This window comes from Limanda limanda, chromosome 16 (genome assembly GCF_963576545.1).
Source record: "Limanda limanda chromosome 16, fLimLim1.1, whole genome shotgun sequence".
In the NCBI taxonomy this organism is placed as follows: domain Eukaryota; kingdom Metazoa; phylum Chordata; class Actinopteri; order Pleuronectiformes; family Pleuronectidae; genus Limanda; species Limanda limanda.
In genome coordinates this window covers 2,420,931-2,442,205 of record NC_083651.1, presented here as the reverse complement: position 1 = coordinate 2,442,205, position 21,275 = coordinate 2,420,931, and the positions used below count along the sequence as shown (strand labels likewise).

At 44.2% G+C, this 21,275-nt stretch overlaps 3 protein-coding genes across 3 annotated transcripts; 2 read left to right on the top strand and 1 right to left on the bottom strand.

Moving 5' to 3' along the window:
- Window positions 1–3,571: 3,571 nt before the first annotated feature.
- dnajb11 (DnaJ heat shock protein family (Hsp40) member B11) lies at window positions 3,572–9,215 on the bottom strand. Its single transcript, XM_061088209.1, has 10 exons — window positions 9,048–9,215; window positions 8,370–8,526; window positions 6,782–6,879; window positions 6,353–6,485; window positions 6,060–6,202; window positions 5,452–5,534; window positions 5,311–5,368; window positions 5,102–5,213; window positions 4,840–4,999; window positions 3,572–4,676 (listed from the first exon to the last, which is right to left on the bottom strand). Exons 1-10 carry the CDS (start codon window positions 9,119–9,121, stop codon window positions 4,612–4,614), a joined length of 1,083 nt encoding a protein of 360 aa, XP_060944192.1. The 5' UTR covers window positions 9,122–9,215; the 3' UTR covers window positions 3,572–4,611.
- LOC133022027 (C-type mannose receptor 2-like) lies at window positions 9,165–11,222 on the top strand. The gene is made up of 4 exons (XM_061089043.1): window positions 9,165–9,272; window positions 10,309–10,645; window positions 10,748–11,098; window positions 11,182–11,222. Exons 1-4 carry the CDS (start codon window positions 9,165–9,167, stop codon window positions 11,220–11,222), a joined length of 837 nt encoding a protein of 278 aa, XP_060945026.1.
- A 1,747-nt stretch (window positions 11,223–12,969) lies between these two features.
- Window positions 12,970–20,646, top strand: tbccd1 (TBCC domain containing 1). Its single transcript, XM_061088923.1, has 9 exons — window positions 12,970–13,147; window positions 14,372–14,436; window positions 14,735–15,001; window positions 15,171–15,329; window positions 16,233–16,349; window positions 16,461–16,710; window positions 17,253–17,439; window positions 17,519–18,049; window positions 18,944–20,646. Exons 2-9 carry the CDS (start codon window positions 14,374–14,376, stop codon window positions 19,155–19,157), a joined length of 1,788 nt encoding a protein of 595 aa, XP_060944906.1. The 5' UTR covers window positions 12,970–13,147; window positions 14,372–14,373; the 3' UTR covers window positions 19,158–20,646.
- The last annotated feature ends 629 nt before the right edge of the window (window positions 20,647–21,275 follow it).

Here is a 21,275-nt window from a genome sequence, read left to right as displayed (position 1 = left end):
GAACCAATCAGGCAACTCGACAATCTCCGCTCGTTTACAATTCAACACAGATTTTTTTGAGGAATTCACGATGGTGACATTTCCAGTTTCCTGTCTCTGGATTAAAGATCTCTATTCTACTATAGAAGAGTTCTCTCAGTGTTGAAGATGCTAGAGGATCTGAATTGTATTTCTACGCTGCAAAAAGCATCTTTGACTTGATTTCACCTTGTGAGGAAACTACTTTGAGAATCCATCTGTCCCGTCTCATAACTTTTTGTTTGATACTGAACCAATCAGCTTCCTCAGTCGTAGAAACATCAGTTCTATAAGAACAGGAGAAAAGAACTGAAGGATTCTCTGTGGCTTCAGCAGCTGTGATGGACAGATGACTCATCAGATTAAAATCATCTTCTGTTAGTTCTGTGTAAGAATTTATTTCGGCAAAATCATAAATAAATATAGCCGTAACCGCTTTTAACATCTGTAAACACAAATTCACATAAATAATAATTATTTCCTCTTGAAGAACAATTAATCATAATAAATCTTTGGAACAACATTTTGAGATTTCTAATGTACATGATGGATGATGTGATTTATTACTTAAATATTCAATATGTAGGATTAAGAGACAACTAGTTATTAAATTTCCAATCAACTGAACATCTTTGTCTTGAGACGTATTTATTTGACTGTAGAAACTTATTGGAGCAACATGGACGAGGAGGTTTAAGATATAAAGGACTCATTCTAAGAAAGATTAGTTTCAGGTGATTATACACCAATGAAAATATTGTCAATATTATATTTAATTTCTACCAGAAGAATCACACTGGACCTTTAAGGTTTAAAGATGATGTTCAATGCCGTTTTGTATTTTAATTTCCTTATTAGAAACTGTCCCGTAAAACTTTAACGTTTTCATATAATAATCATAAATGAGGCGTTAATACTTGGCTTCGAGCTCCTGATTCCCAGAAGGAATTAATGTTTATTTATTGGAGACGTCAGAAGTTGAGTCACTTGTGGGAAACGCCTGAAACAGATTAATGTTCCGGCAGCGAGAGACGAGCTCAGTTCAGGTCAGGCTCCATTACCCGAGCACAGGCCGAGCCAGAGCAGGTCAGAGCAGCCGATGGCGCCAACACACAAACACACACAGACACACACACACACACAGACACACACACACACGCAGATTGCTCAATTAGCCTCCTCCAGCCTGTGCCTCTCTGCAGCCTGCAGCTACACTTACAGTCATTACACTCAGGGTCAAGTGTGATCCCTGTGCTTATCTGCATCAACAACTGGCAAGTGCAGGCGTTCAGGCTCGTGCACGCCCACGTGCGTGGATCCCTGCTGAGGCTTCTGGGTAATAAAGAGTGATTTAGGGAGGGATGTGATGGAAGAGGCAATGCTGCCCTCGTGTGCCGCTCTGTTCGTAATTACAGGAAGTTAGAGGAGATGATTGTGGACGAGTCACACAGGCCTCACATCTCTGAACCTCAGAATCCTTCAGTTCTGATGAGTGTGGATCCTGATTAGGGTTGCAAAATTCCGGGAATATTCAAAGTTGGAAACTTTCTATGGGAATTAACGGGAATTAACGGGAATTAACGGGAATATACGTGAATTAACGGGAATAAACAGGAATATACGGGAATTAACGGAAATTAACGGGGAATAAATTGGAAATGTTGTGGGTAATTTATACTAACTGTATTTACCTTGTCATATACAGACATAAATATAAACATTTTGTTTTGTCATAGGCTGATTTGAGCCCTGAGGAAACTTTGGGCACTTGACTATATGCTTCTGCATCGTTGTGTCATTCTTAACATAGGTCTTTGCACAGTATTTGCAAATGTACACAGCCTTTCCTTCTACATTGGATGAGGTGAAATGTCTCCACACATGAGAGAGTGCACGTGGCATTGTTCTGTAGAATAAGATGAGAAAAAAGTTTGTAAAAAAACACTAATGCAATGCCAGAGATATAAATAGTTAGCCAAACAATTGGAATCGTCTGTAAACATATTTTACAATTGATGGATAAATTATAATGGAAATAGGCTAGATGAACAGATGAACAATCCTCAATCAGCATGATAATATATTTTCCCCAGTAATATCATGGAAACTTACCTGACTAGTCCTTCACTCTACAGCAGGCCTCAATAGCCCTGCTGTAGAGTGAAGCATGCTGGGAGTTATCTGTGCATGTGATGGAAGAATGCACAGTGGAGGGTTGAAACTCAACGTTCCATACATCTTTAAAATACAGTTGTGATTCATGTTTTTATTGCTCAGCGTTTAATTTGCGTATTTTTTTTTTTTTTTCAAAATTCCCAAAATTCCCGAGCGAAACATCCCATGGAAATTTACCGGAAACTTTCCGCCCCTTTGCAACCCTAATCCTGATGTTGACTCTGAATAATGTACAAGCACGTGTTTATTTTAAATATATCAAATTGGAGATGTGGGCCACATGTCATTTCAAAGAGGATTTTAAAAAACCTGGATCCACCCTTTTATACAAATCTATTACACAATGTAAAAGCTTCTCCCTGGGGTCATGCCCCGCCCCTAAAAAGAGATTCCTGGAAATCAATTAAGAACTTTTTGAAATGACGACACAGTCTCCTTGGTGGACACAACAACCAAGACAAAAATACATAAAATGACCGTGAAGACACAAAATGACCCCAGAACGACCAAATGTACAACAACCTGAGCGACAAAAATGACGGCAAAGATGCAAAACAACGATGAAGACACAAATACTTACACCAGAAACATTCACGATTACCAAAAAGACTCACAAATACATCAGAGACACAAAATGACCCCATGCAAAACTACCAGTGAGATACGAAACAACCACAAAAAGTCACAAAACAACACAAAGGATGCCAAACAACTGCAGAGAGACACAAAATGACCACAACGAGACGGGTCTCTCATGTGTCAGACGTGGTCGTTATAAACAGTCTTTAACTCGTCCGTCCATTAGTGAGAAAGTGGTCTCAGACTTTAGGAGCTGGTCAGATCCCTGAGGACGACTCAGAGATGCAGCTCAGTGTGTGTGTGTGTGTGTATGTGTGTGTGTGTGTGTCTGTGTGTGTTGCGGTGGCCGTTAACAGTCTGAGTCTCAGTGGTCCCGTTAACTCGCCGGTGACACAGTCAGAGGTTTGATCACAAAGCTTCTCTTCAGTCTGCGGACGACTGAGGGACGTGTGGTGGGCCGGGGGGGGGGAACTCCCTTCACCACAGGCCTGCTATCTCTGTGGGAGTTCAGTACACACACACACACACACACACACACACACCTCAATACACACACACTAGTTCAGAAGCACACATTATTACTACTCTGAGATAGTATCACACACGCACAGTGTTTATAATAGTGAACAATGTGGTGAACATCCAAATAAAAATCTGGATGATGGTTGAGTTTAAATCTATTAATCATTAGCATTTTGATATATTAAGTGTTGCTGTTTTCTTGTTGTAGCTTTTACTTTGAAAAGCACTTTGGTCAAACAAGTTGTTTTAAATGTGCTGTATAAATAAAGAAACCTGATTCTGTTAATAATAAAAACCAAACTATAATTTATTTTATTTCTATAAATCCATAACCAGTGTAATATCTATGTAATCCAGTGAGCACAACATGTGGACTCATTAGTTTCCTCAGCAGCAGGAGGTTGAAACTCTCTCCTACAGATCCACAGTCACACTGGGTTTCCTCATGAATCCCATCATCAGGACTCTGGCGCCGCCCACTGGTGAACTCACGCTATGACACGTGGTCGCAAACTTGTAGAAATCCTTTTTTTTTTTATTTAGTCAGTCAAAAGTACATCATCCCCTAAAACACCCAGTAGAAACCAACAAATGATTCACATTAAAGGCTGTGACGCACTCGTCCAATCGGGAGGCAGCGATGCAGTCGATGGTCAAAACAGACAGGGGGGGGGGCTCTGGGGTCCCTTTGAGTGAGAGTCCGGACGAACAGGGAGAGAGACTCGTGGAAACCATCGGGGGGGGGGTTCAAATGCTTAAATTAGTAAAGATGACCTTTGTTCTTCCCTTTAGACAGAGGAGTTTTGAACAGGACTCTGACCCGAGCAATAAGAAGGTTCCATCACAAAACAGCTTTAACATTCATAAAATTAATTAATAACAAAAACAAGGATCAAGTTTCTTCTTCTTCTTCTTCTTGAGCAGTCGAGTTCCTGCAGCAGCAGACGTCAGGGAAGACGAGTGAGTGTCTGACTGTCGTCTCCATGGCGACGGCGTCTGTTTGACCTCCACACGTCACTCGGACACAAACGGGATAATTGGATTTTTTCAAATAAACAGAAAGGCCTCATGACAAGGTACACGAGAGAGGGGCGTGGCTTCGTTTCCCGTTTACACCCAAACCAAGCGTCTGTAATTATGCCACCGATGACGAGATTAAAAAGTCAAAACTAAAAATTGGGTTCAATCCATCCTGAGAACAATCGGAAAAAATAATAAATACACCCTGGCCAGAATTATGGAGCGTGCTCCGGTTGATTGACGATGTGTGTGTGTTTGTTGTGTGTGTGTGTGTGGCAGTCCAGGCTGTGTGTGTTGTTAGTATCCTTGTAGTCCGTTGTAAACCTTCTGTACAGAGCTCTGCTTCAGGAGACCGCGTATACCTGCAACAACACAATGACATCAACATTAATACACACACATCATGTAACATATCAAATGTGACAGATTTTACTGGACAATTATTTATTAAACTTTTGTACAGGGAAGTCGAACTAGCATGAGAAGAACTACGTTTCCCAGGAGGATCTTTGAGTTCCCTCTCACCGTCTTTCTGCTGCTCGTCCAGCTGCGTCTGAGGGAACTCCACATCGAAGGAGATGATGAGGGAACCTCGGATGTTGATGTTGTCGAAGTTGGGAAGACCTTCTCCTTTCTTCCACATCCGGGCGCCGGGTTTCGTGATTTTGTCTCTCACTATGTGGACCTGTAGATCAGAGAGGAACAGGAACATTCAACCACACAATCCTTTTACCTTTAATAATATGAAACTTTCACTCTTATTATGATCTTTAGTTCTGTGCAGAACCTTGTGTCCGTCCAAATGTGCGATGTCCATCTCAAAGCCGACCAGAGCCTCCACCAGGGAGATGGTGACGTTGGTGTACAGGTCGTCTCCTCTGCGCTCAAACACAGGATGTCTGAAGAGAAGACACACACACACACACACACAACACACGTTAGTATCTCACTAAGTATTTTGTTTTAACACAACAGACAGTAAAGACTTGTTCCTACTTTAACACTTTGATGCGGAATCGTAGATCTCCAGGTTCGCCGTCAATGTGAGGTTCACCTGTCATCACACGTGAGACGTTAGGACAAAGACAATATGAAAAACAACACATAAAAATCATTTATATTAAAATCTATGTTTACCTTCTCCAATGAAAGGATATTCCATTTCATCCCTCACTCCCTGTTCGATTTCTACCTCCAGGGTTCGCTCTTCATTCACCAGCCTGTGGAAAGCAAAGAAAAGAAAAACATGTGTTATGATAATAAGTTTGTAAAAGGTTATTTCTTAAAAGGTTGATATAACTTTGATATGCACTCAGCGGCCAGTTTATTAGGCACAGCAGCAGTAACACAAACAAACCCTCCAAAATGAATACTCAGATGTTATCTGTAATGTCAGGGGGTGGAGCCTGACTGAGAGATTGAGGACACTGCACACGCCCACCTGCACCCACTGTACTTTACAAGCTGTCAATCACAACTGGTGCTTTATGGTCTATTTGACACTAAATTATCATAATTTACTCGATGAACATCAGTAGGGTTAGGAGACATGAAACTCGAGACTGAGACATAAACTCCTTCATGTTTACAGAAGTTATAAAGTGAGTATTTTCTCATAGACTTCTACAGAAACTTCCAGTGGAGTCGCCCCCTGCTGGTCACGTGAGAGAATAAAAGTATCAGACACTTCTGCACTAGCTTCTGTGCTTGTAGTGTAAATGTAATGTTGTGTTTTGTGTACTCACTTGACATTGGGACACTCGTCACACACCATCTCCTGAGTCATCTGGAAGCGTCCGGGTCCGAGCTGCGTCGTCCTCATCTCCTGTCGGCAGTTACACTTCCTCTTGCCAGGAGCTTCTTTAGCTACAGGTTTGTTTCGTACAACCTACGAGACAAGAGACACGATTTTAAAACGTAAACACGTAGTTTAAATCATCAAAAATAAGTTTACAAGTGTAATTACTGACAGTTTCTGTTACAAACTTCAGATACCTGGACATTGTTCAGTTAGTAAATTGCAGGATTCTCTTCTTACCTCCACAAAATTCCCAGAGTACACCTCTTCGAGCGTGACCTCCAGGTCGAGTATGATGTCATTTCCTCTGGGGATGTTTCTGTCCTGTTGCTGCCGGTTTCCTCCGAACATGAAACCGAAGTCACCGAAGAAGCTGCAGAGGGAAGAGTGACAGGTTTAGACTTTTCTTTAGATACACACAGACGCGAGTAAAAAGTTTAATCTGTGGTTTGATCACCAACATTCAGAATCTTCACATTTTTTCATAAAGACACTTTCCGTTCATTTATTTTATAAATGACCAGAGCATCTGCATGAGTTGATGTAAGGTTTTTACTTTCTTGTCCTTTAATGTGGACGTTTAACTCGACCTTACAGTCGATGTTTAGCAGGTACAGTAAACACCCCTGTAGTCAGAGCTGTAGAAAACACTGTGTCCATGAAACCAACCTGGAGAAGATGTCGTTGTGTGAGCCGTGGTGACCTTCCTTCAGTCCGTCTTCTCCGTACGCGTCGTACTGTTTCCTCTTCTCCTCGTCGGAGAGAACCTACAGACACAACCAGTCACTACACAAGACCAGATTCTACAGGGTTTTAACTCAAGGTACAGAAGCAGCTTGTGGAACCAAGAACATTTGTATATTCCCAGTGAAATACAGTCGTGTACATGATAATATTGTCCTCATCATTTTGTTTCCTGATTGTTTTCCTGTGTACTTGTTTCCTTCTGTAGAAACACTTCTGCTACTGTTATCTGTTGCCTGAATATCTTCCTCTGGTTTTGCATAAAAACCTCCTTCATTAACTTCAGCCAGCCTCCATTTGGACGCCTGTCTGTCCCTTCATCTCCTCTTTCTCTATCCTGGACTCAATGTAATGTAATGGACACTGGAATGAAGGGGAACTCTCTACAGTTGTGACACATGGAACTATTGGAAAATGTTATTAGAATTTATCTATTTTCTAGGTTTGCGAAAATGAACGTGGGACCTGGAGGAAAACTTGAAACTACAGAAGTCGGAGATAAAACGGCTTTAAAACTTCTTCAAGAATTTATAACCAAGTCCACGTCGTTAATGATTAAACTTCAAATTCAACTTTAATCAACTAAAGACATTTAAAGTATCAGGGCATAAACTTTTGACCTTTTTGCTGAACTTCTCACATGAAAACATATTTTCACTAGTGCAACTGTGTTTTACCACATCATCATTCATTATGTATTTATATAGCAGCACTTACAGTACTTTCATTCCTGATGGAAACTGTAAAAATTGCAGCAGGTGCTTCACATAAATAAATCACAAACTTTAAGGTAATTAAATTCTAAAGTTTAGACCCATAAGAGTTGAATAACCTTCAAAGTAAAACATGAATAATAACAGAATGTGACTATTTAAATTTAAATTCAAGCTCATCATGATTGCACATTTACAGAGAACATTAAATATATTGTATTTGTATTGTTTTGTATTCAGTAAGGTTAAGAAATTATTTGTTTGTGTTTATTCATGTTTTACACAGCGTCCTAACTTTGGTTTGAACACAACACTGTACAATGGTCGTAATATAATATACTATAATACCGCAAAGTACAACAATACTCTATTATAGTGTACTATAATACAGCACAGTACAATAATACGGTTTTGTAGTACATTATAGATATGTATAATATTATTATAACAGCTGGTAACATATTGAAGTGTTTTATAAAGTTTACATAATAAATCACGTCACGTTAGACAGCTGATCTGAATCTACTCCCAAAGATCCACGTCTGGCTTTACGTAAGGCCAGCAGTGCACAAGCGACAGCCAATCAGAAGCAGCCACACGGTCTAGTCGACCAATCACAGCGGCCCAGCCGTTTCCAACAACAACCGAGAAGCCGGTACAAAAGACTTTAGTGTTTGATCCTTTGATCGTTCCCTGGTGAACGAGTTTCCTCAGTTACAGTGAAAACATGTGGTTCCATAAATCCAATAAATCTTATAAATGCATCCCCTCATCTGCGACATGACAGCCGGGGGTCTCACCTCGTACGCTGCCCCCAGGTCCGCGAACTTGTCCTGGGCTTGTGGGTCGTCCTGGTTCCGGTCCGGGTGCAGCTGCATGGCCAGCTTCCTGTAGGCCTTCTTCACGTCCCGGACCGTTGCGGACTTGCCGACCCCCAGGATCTGGTAGAAGTCCCTCCTGCATGGAGGAGACAGAGGACAGGGGTCAACACCGGGGGGACACAGGCAGGACCAGCGGGGTTCGAACCCCCGTGGAGCCTGGACGTGTTGACATTTTGGTAAATGGAGTGAGCCGAATTCCCCATGAGAAGCTAGTGTTTGAGGTGGGTCGGTTAAATAACAGCCAGTTATCAGAGGAGGACTGTGACGTGGAGGAAAAGCTACAAATGTGATTGTTTTCAAGCAGGTTCCGGGAAATGTAGAGCAGCTAGCGATGGAAACCATAGATATGATGGGAACTAGCTCCTAGCATGCTAAGCTAACAGCTCACTATACACCTGTACTGGACGTCTAGCAAAGAAACAGCTGTTAACAGTTGTTAGCTTGTTGTTAGCTTGTTGTTAGCCGAGTTAGCTTCAGTGTGTGAGTCTGCTTCCGTCCAGCCTTCACGTGTAGCCCCGGTGTGGACCAATCACAGAGGAACATGTGTACCGGCTGCACCACCGGCTGTACCACCGTGTTCGATCCCCGGGCTCTTACCCCGCCAGCACGGCCGTGGTCACGTAGAGCAGCAGCACGCACGCCCCCCACAGGTTCATCCCGCCGGGCGCCATCAGGTCCACGTCTTTCTGAAGCGAGCAGAGGGGAAAGCGGGCGATGAGGGTTCGAGTCCGCGGCCACACCAGCCTTCTTCCTGCTGTCACTGAAGCCACGCCCAACGGACACGCCTCCCGTTGCGAACGCCCGCCTACTTTTAAAGAGACAGTACACCGTCGATTTTACAAATCACGGCGGAGGGGGAAAAAAAGATGATGGATTTTATTTAAATATTTATTTTGCATTTCAAAAAAATCAGTAAAATAAAATAGTGTTGCTCATCCGGTCTGACGTCCGGAGAAATACAAATAAATAAAGTAGAATATTATATTATTAGGGCCCGAGCACAGACATCAAAGGTGTCAGGTGAGGCCCTATTGAAATTGTAAGGATTATTATTATTATTCAGGCAAATGAATTGGCTTTTTGAGGCGTTAACATGCTCAAATTCTTACAAAAATCTGCAGAAAGTTAGAAAGTGGTGAAAATTTACGTATTCTGAAGGAGTTTTCAATGGGCGTCGCAGAATGGCTCAACGGTGCCCCCCCGAGACCCCTGGAACGTGTTCACATTGACCGGTCTTCACAAAAATCGATACACATGTGTATCATGACCAGACAAACAAAAAAGTATCTAGGTGCAATTGGAAAAACACAACAGGAAGCCTGCTATTTTGCATTTAGTGGCCATTTTGGCCATATTCCACACTTTTTCTTTGATGTATTTGTACCAGGGTTTTCATCGGACCAACTTCAGATTGAAACGAGTGTCATCACAACAAGATGGAGATAAAAGCTGACTGACGGATTTTTTTTTTTCGTCACACGGTGTGACCGTGGCGTGGCGTCAAAGTTTGATTACACGCCATGAATTGTTTGCATCTTTGCCTTTTTGCATAAAGAACACTGACTATTGTCTGTAGCAGAGGAGGAGCTGGAGTTACATTTCCCTAAAGCTGCACTAGAGCTGGATCAGTTAGGTGTTGGTGGTGGACACTGGGACAGACAGTCCACCGAGCAGCATCAGGATGGACCGGATCCTCTTTGGTGTCTTGTGTCTCTCAGGTCAGTGAATTTAACTGTTTGTATGATGTCTAACAGGAAATCTGAGTATAGAGATTAATTTGAGTCTTCATACATAACAACAATAACTGGTTTCCTCCTCAGGGTGCCTCACCTTCTCCACCTGCCTCCTCCACCAGTACCACTTTGTGTCTGAAGCAAAGACTTGGACTGAAGCTCAGAGCTACTGCAGAGAGAAGTACACCGACCTGGCCACTGTGGGAAACACTGAAGAAATGAAGAAACTGAAAGACACAGTTCCTGCCGCTGGTGACAGGTCTCAGGTTTGGATCGGCCTGTACAGTCATGTGGACTGGAAGTGGTCAGATGGGTTCCACCAGAGTGGAGCTGAATACAGGAACTGGAGAAATGACCAACCAAACTATAAAGAAGCCAATCAGCTCTGTGTGGTAATGAATCCAGGAGGAAAATGGCATGATCAGTTCTGCAATGGAATGAGTTCATCTGTCTGCTACAATGGTAATGTTGTGCTTTATATTGATCTTTACGATACAACATCATGTTTAAGATATGATTTAGAAATCCATTTTGTGATCTCAACAATCCCTCTTTTGTTCTCAGACTCAGCTGCAGGAGGATTCGAGTTTGTGGCTACAGTAAAGACTTGGTCTGATGCTCAGAAGCACTGCAGAGAACACTTCACAGATCTGGCCACTGTGAGGAACGAAGCTGACAACGTACAGATACATAGCTTGATACCCTATAACCGTTGGCCATGGATCGGTTTGTACAGAGATCCTCCGATCTACTGGTCCGACGGGAGTAACTTCTCTTTCAGCTCCTGGTTCCCGGGTGTCAACCCACTTGGCTCGATGGAAGTCGTATGTGGTGTTGCAGATTTTAACAAGGGAGGAAAATGGAGATTCATTTCCTGTGAAGCAAGAAAACCTTTTGTCTGCTACAGCATCCCAAGTGAGAATCTTTTTTGTATTTTTATTGCTGCTTATTTGCTTATTTGTGAGTTTTCTGACAGGCCTGATCAGACTGTCTTGTAGGCAACATGCAGCCCAGAGACAGGGTTCCCGCGGGGTCCTAAAAAGTCTTAAAAGGTCTTAAATTTGATTCGGCCAGGTCTTAAAAATGTATGGATTCTCAAACTGTGTCCGGGAGGTGGAAATGTGAGGCGGAGCTTATGTTTTGACGTCGGCATCTCTTTAACGGTGGAACCGTAAACACATCGTTCTTTCGCCGTAGCCAGGGGTCGCATGAGGTCTGTGGTCTCAACCCGCGGCTCTGCAGCGGCTACCTGTTCAGTGTTGTGCGGGCGAATGCGTGTGTGTGTGCGTGTTCCCCCAGACAGCACACACACACACACACACACACACACACACACACACACACACACACACACACACACACACACACACACACACACACACACACACACACACACACACAGGCCCCGGGGCTCCGCCCCCACTCATTCGCTCAGAGAGACACACAGTGAGACTCTTGGGAAAAGGAGTTAAAATGTGTGAACAACATAAAGTGAATGACCTCTGACAGCGTGATGGGAGTGATGCTGCTGCTGTACAGCAAGAAAATAAAGTGTCTCCGTTAAGAGGGAAAGAAACGTCTCCTCCTCCTTCTCCACGGAGTGGTCCGGAGCCACGATACTCCTTTTTTGCATTCACATCTACTCTAGCTTCTGAAGGCTGTTCATGCAGATGAAAACCTGACGTGACTCAGATGAGGTCATAAATAATAATTGTGATCTATTGACATTACAAACAGCCGATTGGCTCACGTTTTGTAGTGTTCGATGGGATGATTAATGCATGTTTGACTTGTGTATTGTTATTGTTCTTATGTTGAACTACCTGGAGGAACTGAAAAAGAGAAGGAAAACCATCCTAGAGGTGTCTAACGGTCTGGCCAGAGATGCAGACAGGTTTTCAGAAGAAGCTGAGGGCAAGGCTGGCAGCAAGATGGCCGAGCTCATCGCCAAGTCAAATATCCTGAGGAGGGGCTGCAAGGAGAAGCTTGCTGAGCTTGAGACAATTGATAAGGAGATTGTGGCCAAGGCAGCAGAGCTGAGAAGTTAGAGGTTTTGTAGTGTTCGATGGGATGTTTAATATTTATATTTATACCTCTACTATATATCATATATTATATCATACTCTCTGTATATTCTTTGTATATATAAGTCTATATCCACATATTTACACATGTGTACATGTTATTATTATTATTATATTTACTAGTGTTATTATATATACTGTTGCTGCCATTATTACTATATACTGCTATTATATTGGTATAATTACTATAATATATAAATATATATTATGTTATATTATATACTATATATACTGTACTATTTTTTATATACTGTCTAACAATAACATTACCATCATATCATCAGTACTATTACCATCATCTTGCCACTGCACCTTATCTACCTATTTATCTTGTGCTTCTGTTTTTATTCTTTCTACCTCAATATTTTTTATTTTATTCTATTGTATTGAATTTTATTCCATCTATCTATCCATCTATCCATCTATCCATCTATCTATCTATCTATCTATCTATCTATCTATCTATCTATCTATCTATCTATCTATCTATCTATCTATCTATCTATCTATCTATCTATCTAACTATCTATCTATCTATCTATCTATCTATCTATCTATCTATCTATCTATCTATCTATCTATCTATCTATCTATCTATCTATCTATCTATCTATCTATCTATCTATAATATGAAAAAGATGATTCTTCTGGTTCGAGCATGAAGCGCGTCCCCGCGAGCTGCGCGCAACAGTTGCGGGAGAAGCGGCGGTAAATAGGAAGCGAAGCAGATGTGAGTCCGGATCGAGTTGAACCGCAACAGAACCGGAACAGAACCGGAACCAGCACCGCACTCAACCCTCCCTATGTCCCACCGGAGCCGCTCCCTGCCCGGCCACCGACACGGAGCTGCCCGTCGCCGGGACCAGGACCGCGGCTGAGAGTAAGAGAGAGGCAGCCTCTGTTAGCATCAGGGGCTAACAACAGCTAGCAACGGCTAATAACAGCTAGCATCAGGGGCTAACAGCAGCTAGCATCAGCGGCTAACAGCAGCTAGCAACGGCTAACAGCAGCTAGCAACGGCTAACAGCAGCTAGCATCAGGGGCTAACAGCAGCTAGCATCAGGGGCTAACAACAGCTAGCAACGGTTAATAACAGCTAGCATCAGGGGCTAACAGCAGCTAGCATCAGGGGCTAACAACCAGCTAGCAGCAGCTAACAACAGCTCGCAGCAGCTAACAGCTAAACTCAGAGGTTAAACTGCGACAGACAGGAAACAGACATGTTCCACCGACACGAAGCAGGTCTGTGGTTGTTGTATGTTTTGTGTTAGCTCGGTTAGCATGTTGCTGACATGATGTAGGTCAGCAGGGGATGACATGTGCAGCCTGTTGTCATGGGAGCGTCCCAGCATCTGGGATGTGAAACTGAACTGGGTTATCAGTTCAGGTGGAATAACAGTCAAATAATGAATCACTCATCTGAAGAGGAACTCCACAAAATGCATGAGAATAAAGCAGCACAGGAAGAAACATAAGAAAAATAACATTAAAGATAAACATCAGTTCAAACCAGTTGTGGCATTAAAAGATTATCTTGTAAGTTATGTTTTAAACTGATTGCTGCCAAACATTATCTCTGCTCTTAATTACAAACCTTAACTTAGCAACTACCAACAAGTGCTGCTGTTTATGTATATAAATTAGGGCTGGGCAAGTTAACTCGTTTCAATCGAGTTAACTCAAGTGATGAGTTAACTTGATTAATTATTTTATCTCGCATTAACTCAGGTTTGATTATTTATTGTTTTATTGTGAAAGTCAGGCTTTTATTTTGTGAAAGTCTGTTGCTGACTGCTGCAGAACAGGAAAAAAGAAAATAATTGGCGGATAAACAATCGAGTTAACTCATGACTTGAGTTAACTCGATTAAAACGAGTTAACTTGCCCAGCCCTAATATATATATATATATATATATATATATATATATATATACTGGAAACTTAAGTTTTAATCAATAATAAAAAAGGGATAAGACATAAATAACAGCTGAGGTAGATAAGGTAATTTAAGTGCTAAAACCAGTAAAAGACAGTATAAATGTTCAAAAGTTTGACTTCCAGTTACCCTTCTGTACTTTAACTTAAATGTTTCCTTTCTCTGCAGACATGGAGGAAGACAGTGTGAGCATATGGCCGCGCATGGAGCCCTTCCTACTGGGCGCTCTGCAGGTGAATCCCACCAACTAATACCAACTTCCATCTGTACATGAGACATATTCAGCTCATATTCTATCCATCCATCCATCTTCTGTCTCTTATCCGTGCTTGGGTCACAGAGGTAGCTGCCCAGTAGGGTATCCCACAAGTCACTCATTTTCTCGGGTGTTCCTAGGCCAGATGGGATATGGAGGAGGAACAGGGGTCTCCTCCTGTGTGGTTGGGCCTGGTAAACCTCCAAAGGAAAGATGTGCTGTTGGTCAGTTGGTGTAAATGTCTTGGAAATAAACAGGGTTGATTCACTTTGCAGGTGGCTCCCTCCTCCAAACTCAGCCTGCACTATCTGCGTAAGATGGCGACCTACGTGCGAGCGCGGGACGGCTGCTTCCCGGTGCTGGGCTGGCCCATGTGGAGGCACATCGCCTGTGGGAAGCTGCAGCTGCCAGAAGACCTGGCCTGGCTCTACTTTGAGACCTTTGACCTTCTCTCGGGCCACACGGCCGAGGAGAGGCTGGAGCGGGCGGAGTCTCTTTCCCAGTGCGTCTCCAAGAGTGAGCTGGACCAACAGAGGAACAAGGTGAAGGGAGGAGAGCAGCTGAAATGTCTCAGTTTACCCAAGAATGTGATCCTATCTCCTCGCCCCAGAGACCTGTTTGTATTGTGTCTTTCATGAGGGTGTGTTGTCGCCTCAGGCTGAAGTTGTAACCATGGTTTCATGTTGATATTCAACCCTTGTTTTCCTGCAGTTCACTGTGGACACGCTGCAGTTCCTCCTCTTCCTCTACATCCAGCAGCTGAACCGTGTGTCTCTGCGCACGTCGCTGATCGGTGAAGAGTGGCCGAGTCACCGCACCCGCTCCCCCTCCCCCTCCGACCGGGAGGCCAAGACCAGCTCCCAGAACAAGGTCCCGGCACAGTGTGAACATCATCAAGTCTCCAGTAGGGATGCACCGATCCGATGTTTGTATCGGTATCGGTACCGATATTGAAGAAATTTCTAGATCGGGTATCGGTGACAATGGGCCGATCCATGTCGGCTGATCTATTCAGTGTAATTCTATGCTGTGCGCTGTGACTGCCGGCTGCTGGTGCTGCTGCCCCGGGACCCGGACCGGGAGCCGGAACGGGACCCGGACCGGGAGCGGGACCGGGACCCGGACCGGGAGCCGGAACGGGACCCGGAACTTTGCCCACTCCGCATGCCGCCGCCGCTAGCTTCCCCCGGTCGGCTGTGAACCCGGGTCCGGGTCCCGCTCCCGGTCCGGATCCCGGTCCGGTTCCCGCTCCCGGTCCGGCTCCCGGTCCGGCTCCCGGTCCCGCTCCCGGTCCGGGTCCCGCTCCTGCTCCCGGTCCCGCTCCCGGTCCCGCTCCCGGTCCGGGTCCCGGTCCGGCTCCCGGTCCGGCTCCCGGTCCCGGCTCCCGCTCCCGGTCCCGTTCCGGTCCGGGTCCCGCTCCTGCTCCCGGTCCTGCTCCCAGTCCCTCCGCCGGCCCGGTGCCGGACGGGTCCCGGTCCAGATTTCCCGCCCTGCTCAGTTTGAACGGAACCGGCGGAGCTGTAAAGTTGGTGAACTCGCCCTCGGGTGACTTAGAACTGGTGCGGACCAGGGGAATCCGACTGTTTAATTAGTATCGGTATCGGATCGGTATCGGCCGATACTAAACCTCAGATATCGGTATCGGTAACGGAGGTGAAAAAAGCGGATCGGTGCATCCCTAGTCTCCAGCTCAGATGTCATCGTCCTCTCTCGGTTCTCTCAGATCTTCAGCTCATGGTTCTGTTGTTTGTTTGTTTCTGTTTGTTTCTGCAGAACTGGGACGACCAGGCTCACCTGTCGTTTGTGCAAAGTCACCTCGGGGAGATCCTGGAGCTGCTGGTGGAACCGGGACAACTGTCACAATCTGGACAGGCGCTGAGAGACTGTCAGGTCTGTGCATTGATTCATTTCTCCGTGTTAGCAGCCGGGACATAGAAAGTTTGGCTTGAAACAAACTGTAGAAACATTTCATGAGTTTATTTGGAAATGCTCTTTTTCCAGATCTCCCTGGAGGCCGTGCGGAGCCTGGGTCTGCTGCTGGAGGGCTCGGCTTCCTGTGGCCGAGCCGTCCAGCCCGTCCACCGGCTCCTGACCAAAGGTCCGGCCCAGACTCAAGCCGGCTACTCCACCCTGAGCCGATCCTTCTCCCTGCACACGCTGCTCTCCTGCCTCCACCACAGCCTCACCCTCAACCCGTTTGGAATCACCGCCTGCCTGCGCTCCGGCAAGAAGCTGGCCTGGGCTCAACAAGGTAACCCTCAGGGTTCGTAGGGTCATGGAAAACCTGGAAAAGTCATGGAATTTAAAAATGTGTTTTACCAGGCCTGGAAAAGTCATGGAAAAAAAATAATCTCCCAAAAGTTTTGGAAAAGTCACGGAAATTTGTTATATTCATATGTCGTTCTTCATTTACGCTGAGTTTTAAATAATTCATATGCTTTTAAAGAAATACGCTCAAAATATAAGCAGGCATACTTGGGTTCGTGTCATTTAAGGTAAACTGTCTGCCTTGGAACTCTCATTGTTAGTTTGAATACTACATTTTGTCACTTTTTCACGTACACACCGAGATTTCACAAAATGTTCGGTCATGGAAATTTGGTTTAAAGTTATTGAAAAGTCATGGAAAAGTCATGGAAATCCATCGGTCAAAATGTGTATGAACCCTGTATCCTGTCTTCTGCAGTCAGTGTTTTTTATTGCAGATAGAGAGGACAGTATTTGAAATCAGAAATGTGGTTTTGTATGTATCAGTTTTCAGTGCATTTCTTTGACACTCTCTGTTCCTTCTAGTGGAGGGGGCCATGAAGAGAGCCAAAATAGCCAGGAACACCCACACGGCTCCTCCGGGCAGTAAGATGGTGCTGATGTCCCAGGTCTTCAAACAGACTCTCGCTAAAACCTCCGACAAGCTGACGGGCGCCAACATCAAAATCCACCGCTGCTCCGACGCCTTCATCTACCTTCTCTCGCCTCTCAGGTACAAACAGCTTCTGTGGATAAAGTCTCGGACTTTCTGGAGGGGACACGGTTCATCTATCCTTGTTTCTGTCCTTCAGATCAGTCAGTCTGGACAAGTGCCGAGACAGCTTAGTGGTCCTGGGTCCCGTGGAGACCAGCGTCCACATCCACAGCTGCCACAACGTGCGGGTGGTGTGCGTGGCGGGCCGGGTCGCCGTGGGAGCGTCCTCACGTTGTTCTATCTACGCCCTGACGCCCAACCGCCCGCTGCTCCTGCCGGGAAACACAGACATCACCCTGGGACCCTTCCACACCTTCTACCCGTCCCTGGAGGATCACATGGCCAGTGTGGGACTGGCCGTGGTCCCCAACGTCTGGGACCAACCCCTGCTCCTGGGCACCGAGGGCCTGGTCAACCCGGCGCTCAACACCTCGTCCAACCCGGACCCCGGCTGCTACCGGCTGCTGCCCCCCGCCGAGTTCCACGCGCTGGTGGTGCCGTTCCAGATGGAGGGCGACACGTGTGAGGTGCCCGGCGGTCTGCCCGCTGCGTATCAGGAAGCTCTCGAGGAAAAGCAGAAGAGAATCCAGACCTGGCAGAAGACTGTGATGGAGGCTCGGCTGAACAAGTGAGTGACAAGACACAACGTGAGGAAGTAGAATAAAACACTCAATCCTTCATGGATTATAATATTATCCATTAAAGCAGGATTATACAAAGACTACTGAGCTTGATTAATGGTAATGTGTAGAGGGTTTGAGAATGACCCAAGGATGAGCCAATTAAATCTTAGATGCAGATGTAGATAAACGTGCAGATTAAAGATTTATTTTACTTTCCCTTACGAGATATGTTGTTATCTGTGGGAGAAGTATGAGTCCGAGTGCCTTTCTAGATTCATCAGAGTTTCTTAGCTTTGTCAAAAAGGGTTTTGTGTCCATCTGCATTTGTTAGTTTGCTGGTCTGCAGGATTATGCAAAAACTACTGAACTGATTTCCATTATATTTTGTGGAGGGGAGGGGCCAGACCTGAAGAAGCATCCACAGAAATGTCTTCACTCTCTTAAATAAAAAGAGAGAGGGTTCTAAGCTTTTGCAGAAGTAAGTTTTAAAAAAAAACAAGTCCGTGGTAAAGGGAGCTAAAACTGAAAAGAGAAGAATGTACAGTCTGTGGAGAGTGATGTGTTTTCTGAACATTATTGCATGAAAACTTTAATAACAGTAATGAAATGATGAACCTGGATATGAGCAGAGTGTCTCCTTGACTCAGTGGAAAGTTCGAACACAGCAGTCGTCCCAGAAATCAATAAGAAAGTGAGTTGTCCACTCGGCTCAGATATTGTGGAGCTCAGTGAGTCATTAGTGTCAGAGAACTTGCTTCGGGGGTTTTACACTCGACAGCACAGGAAACGACAGGCATTGATTTCTATGTGACAGTATTTGAACACAACTCTCTCTCCCTCACATCCCTGCTCTGTCACTTCCTCTCTGTAGTAACTCATTTCTCATGTTTATCCTCCAGGGATCAGAAGAGACAGTTCCAGGAGTTGGTGGAAGTCAAGTTCCACGAGTGGCTCCTGGAAACAGGGAACCGGCAGGAGCTGGACAGCCTGATCCCCCCGACGCTCGCCACGCCACACGAGTCCAACGGGTCTGAGTCCCACACGCTCCGAGTCAACGACACCACACTTATAAGAAACGGACCGACAGTGGGAGAGTCGCCTATGGCCTGTTGAGTGACTGGGCTTCTCTCTTCCAGCAGGAGAATCTTATTTGTTCATGAGGGCAACACACAGAGGCCACGTGCAGCGAGCGTCTGTTTGAATCAAGTGTTACTGTACAGGGAGTTTGTGATTATCGCTCCGGCAGCTCTGTGGCTTCTGCAGCAACTTGCATCTCACTCAGTGTGGAGGAGTGTAAAGCTGGTAAATGCTGCTTTTCCAGAAAAGGCAGCTGCTGTCGAGTGGAGGAGGGCGTGGAGCGGCATGTGGTTAAACAACATGACGAGCACGCGTCTTTTAAAGGGGTGGAGGGGGTGGGGTGTGGAGGTGAAAAACAACAGGCTTATAAAGGGACAGTTTGAAAATGTTTGTTTTGACATTTTAGAGACAGAAAATCCAAATTTGGTCCAATAAGTGTGAGCAGGAGAGGAGGAGACGTGTCCAACATGTTCTCCTGAATACTCCTTCAGTGTAATAATATAATATTAATAATAATAACTGAAATCCACTCGCCGCCCTTGGTTTTTGTGTAACCTCAGTATCGTCACATGTTTATATTAACAGAGAGAAACCTCTCTCTCTCTGCTGCGTGAAGACGAAGTCGTGTTGATGTTCCTGAAGAACCACGAGCTCCGTCTGAAGCGACTGTTCTTCACAAACTTTGCCCACTTATGTAAACTACTCACTGTTTTCTTTAAAATATATATTTTTCCATTAACATATGCATTGGAAGCTGGAGCAGGTAGATGTTAAGTAAACTCAGCACTTTTGGAGTCGAGGACGTTAGTGAACCTACAGTTCTGAACTCAGGACAGAGTATTTTTCTGTGTTGTTAGAAAAGAGAATTAACGAAGGAATATTAACGTAATTTATTTTGTGTAGCTGAACCGTCCGGACAGTAGAGGGTAGCTCAACAGTGTCTAGCATGTTGTGTTTAGGTTATTATTATTTTTTTGGGCCACACCCCAGTTATTACATCACTGGCTGAGGTTTGTGCACGATGAGAACGTGCAGCTTCCTGTCAGCTGGTTTCTGCTCCGTGACTTTTCCTCTCAGTTCTTTGTTGAAACACAACTAGAAGAGCTGGCTCCTGTTTGCCAAGTGAAGCCAAACTCAACAGTCACCAGACGTGCCACTAATCCTAAATGTATGTTTATTTTTGGATGAATTCACCGGTGTTGTTGTGTATATTTTAGCATCAGAGTAAGATTATTTTTCATAAATCGACCCTCCTTTCTTCACATTACAAAACCTGCCTCGCTCATCATCATGCTCAACCTAGTTATTACACAACGGGTCACGTGACCGGGGGATGAAGGTGGACTTGGTAAAAAATATGCACTGTAAAATATAGAACTACTGTAAAAATTCAAATTGCTGGGACGTGTCTTCATTTTCAAGATGAAAGTGATAACACTGTAAAATGCCTTATATAGAAAAACTGAGTGCTTCACTGTTACTGTACAGAGAACACAACGCAGTTTAAAAGATTATAAATAAAGGTTTTGACTGAATCAAGTGACTTCCTGCTTTTTGATTTCATTCTGTCTTTTACTTTAGATTTTACATAACGAGATATTGATAAAGTGATTCAGAAGTAACTAACCCAAACCCTGGTATAGAACAACAAGTTACAAGTACTTTAACTACCACATATGAACAAAGCACTTGAAGTTGTAGCATTAGTTTGACCAGGTGTACCTAATAAAGTGGCCACTAAGTTTATAATGAGTTCATAAACTATGTTGCATCATTATTAACAACCCAATGATGAATATAATGCATTTAAATAATAGAAATAAGGTCCACAATGAACAAATATATAGTACAAATAGCCTATATAGCAATTAACAAATACAAAGTAATTTATTTTATCGTAGAATTCTGCTTAGAACATGATTTATTAACAATAATTGTGCAATTTACAATAAAATACATCAATTTACAAGAATAACCACATACAGTAGCATTTTTTTGCAAGAGTACTTCAATACTTTTATTAAATGGAGTATTTTCTTGAGTAGTATTTCAGTTTCTCCTTAAAGCATCTGAGCTCGTCTTCCTCCACAGAATCTGATCACAGCCATTCATTAGGCAGCAATAAGTCATGAGTTGGCAGGTCATCGCCAGGTG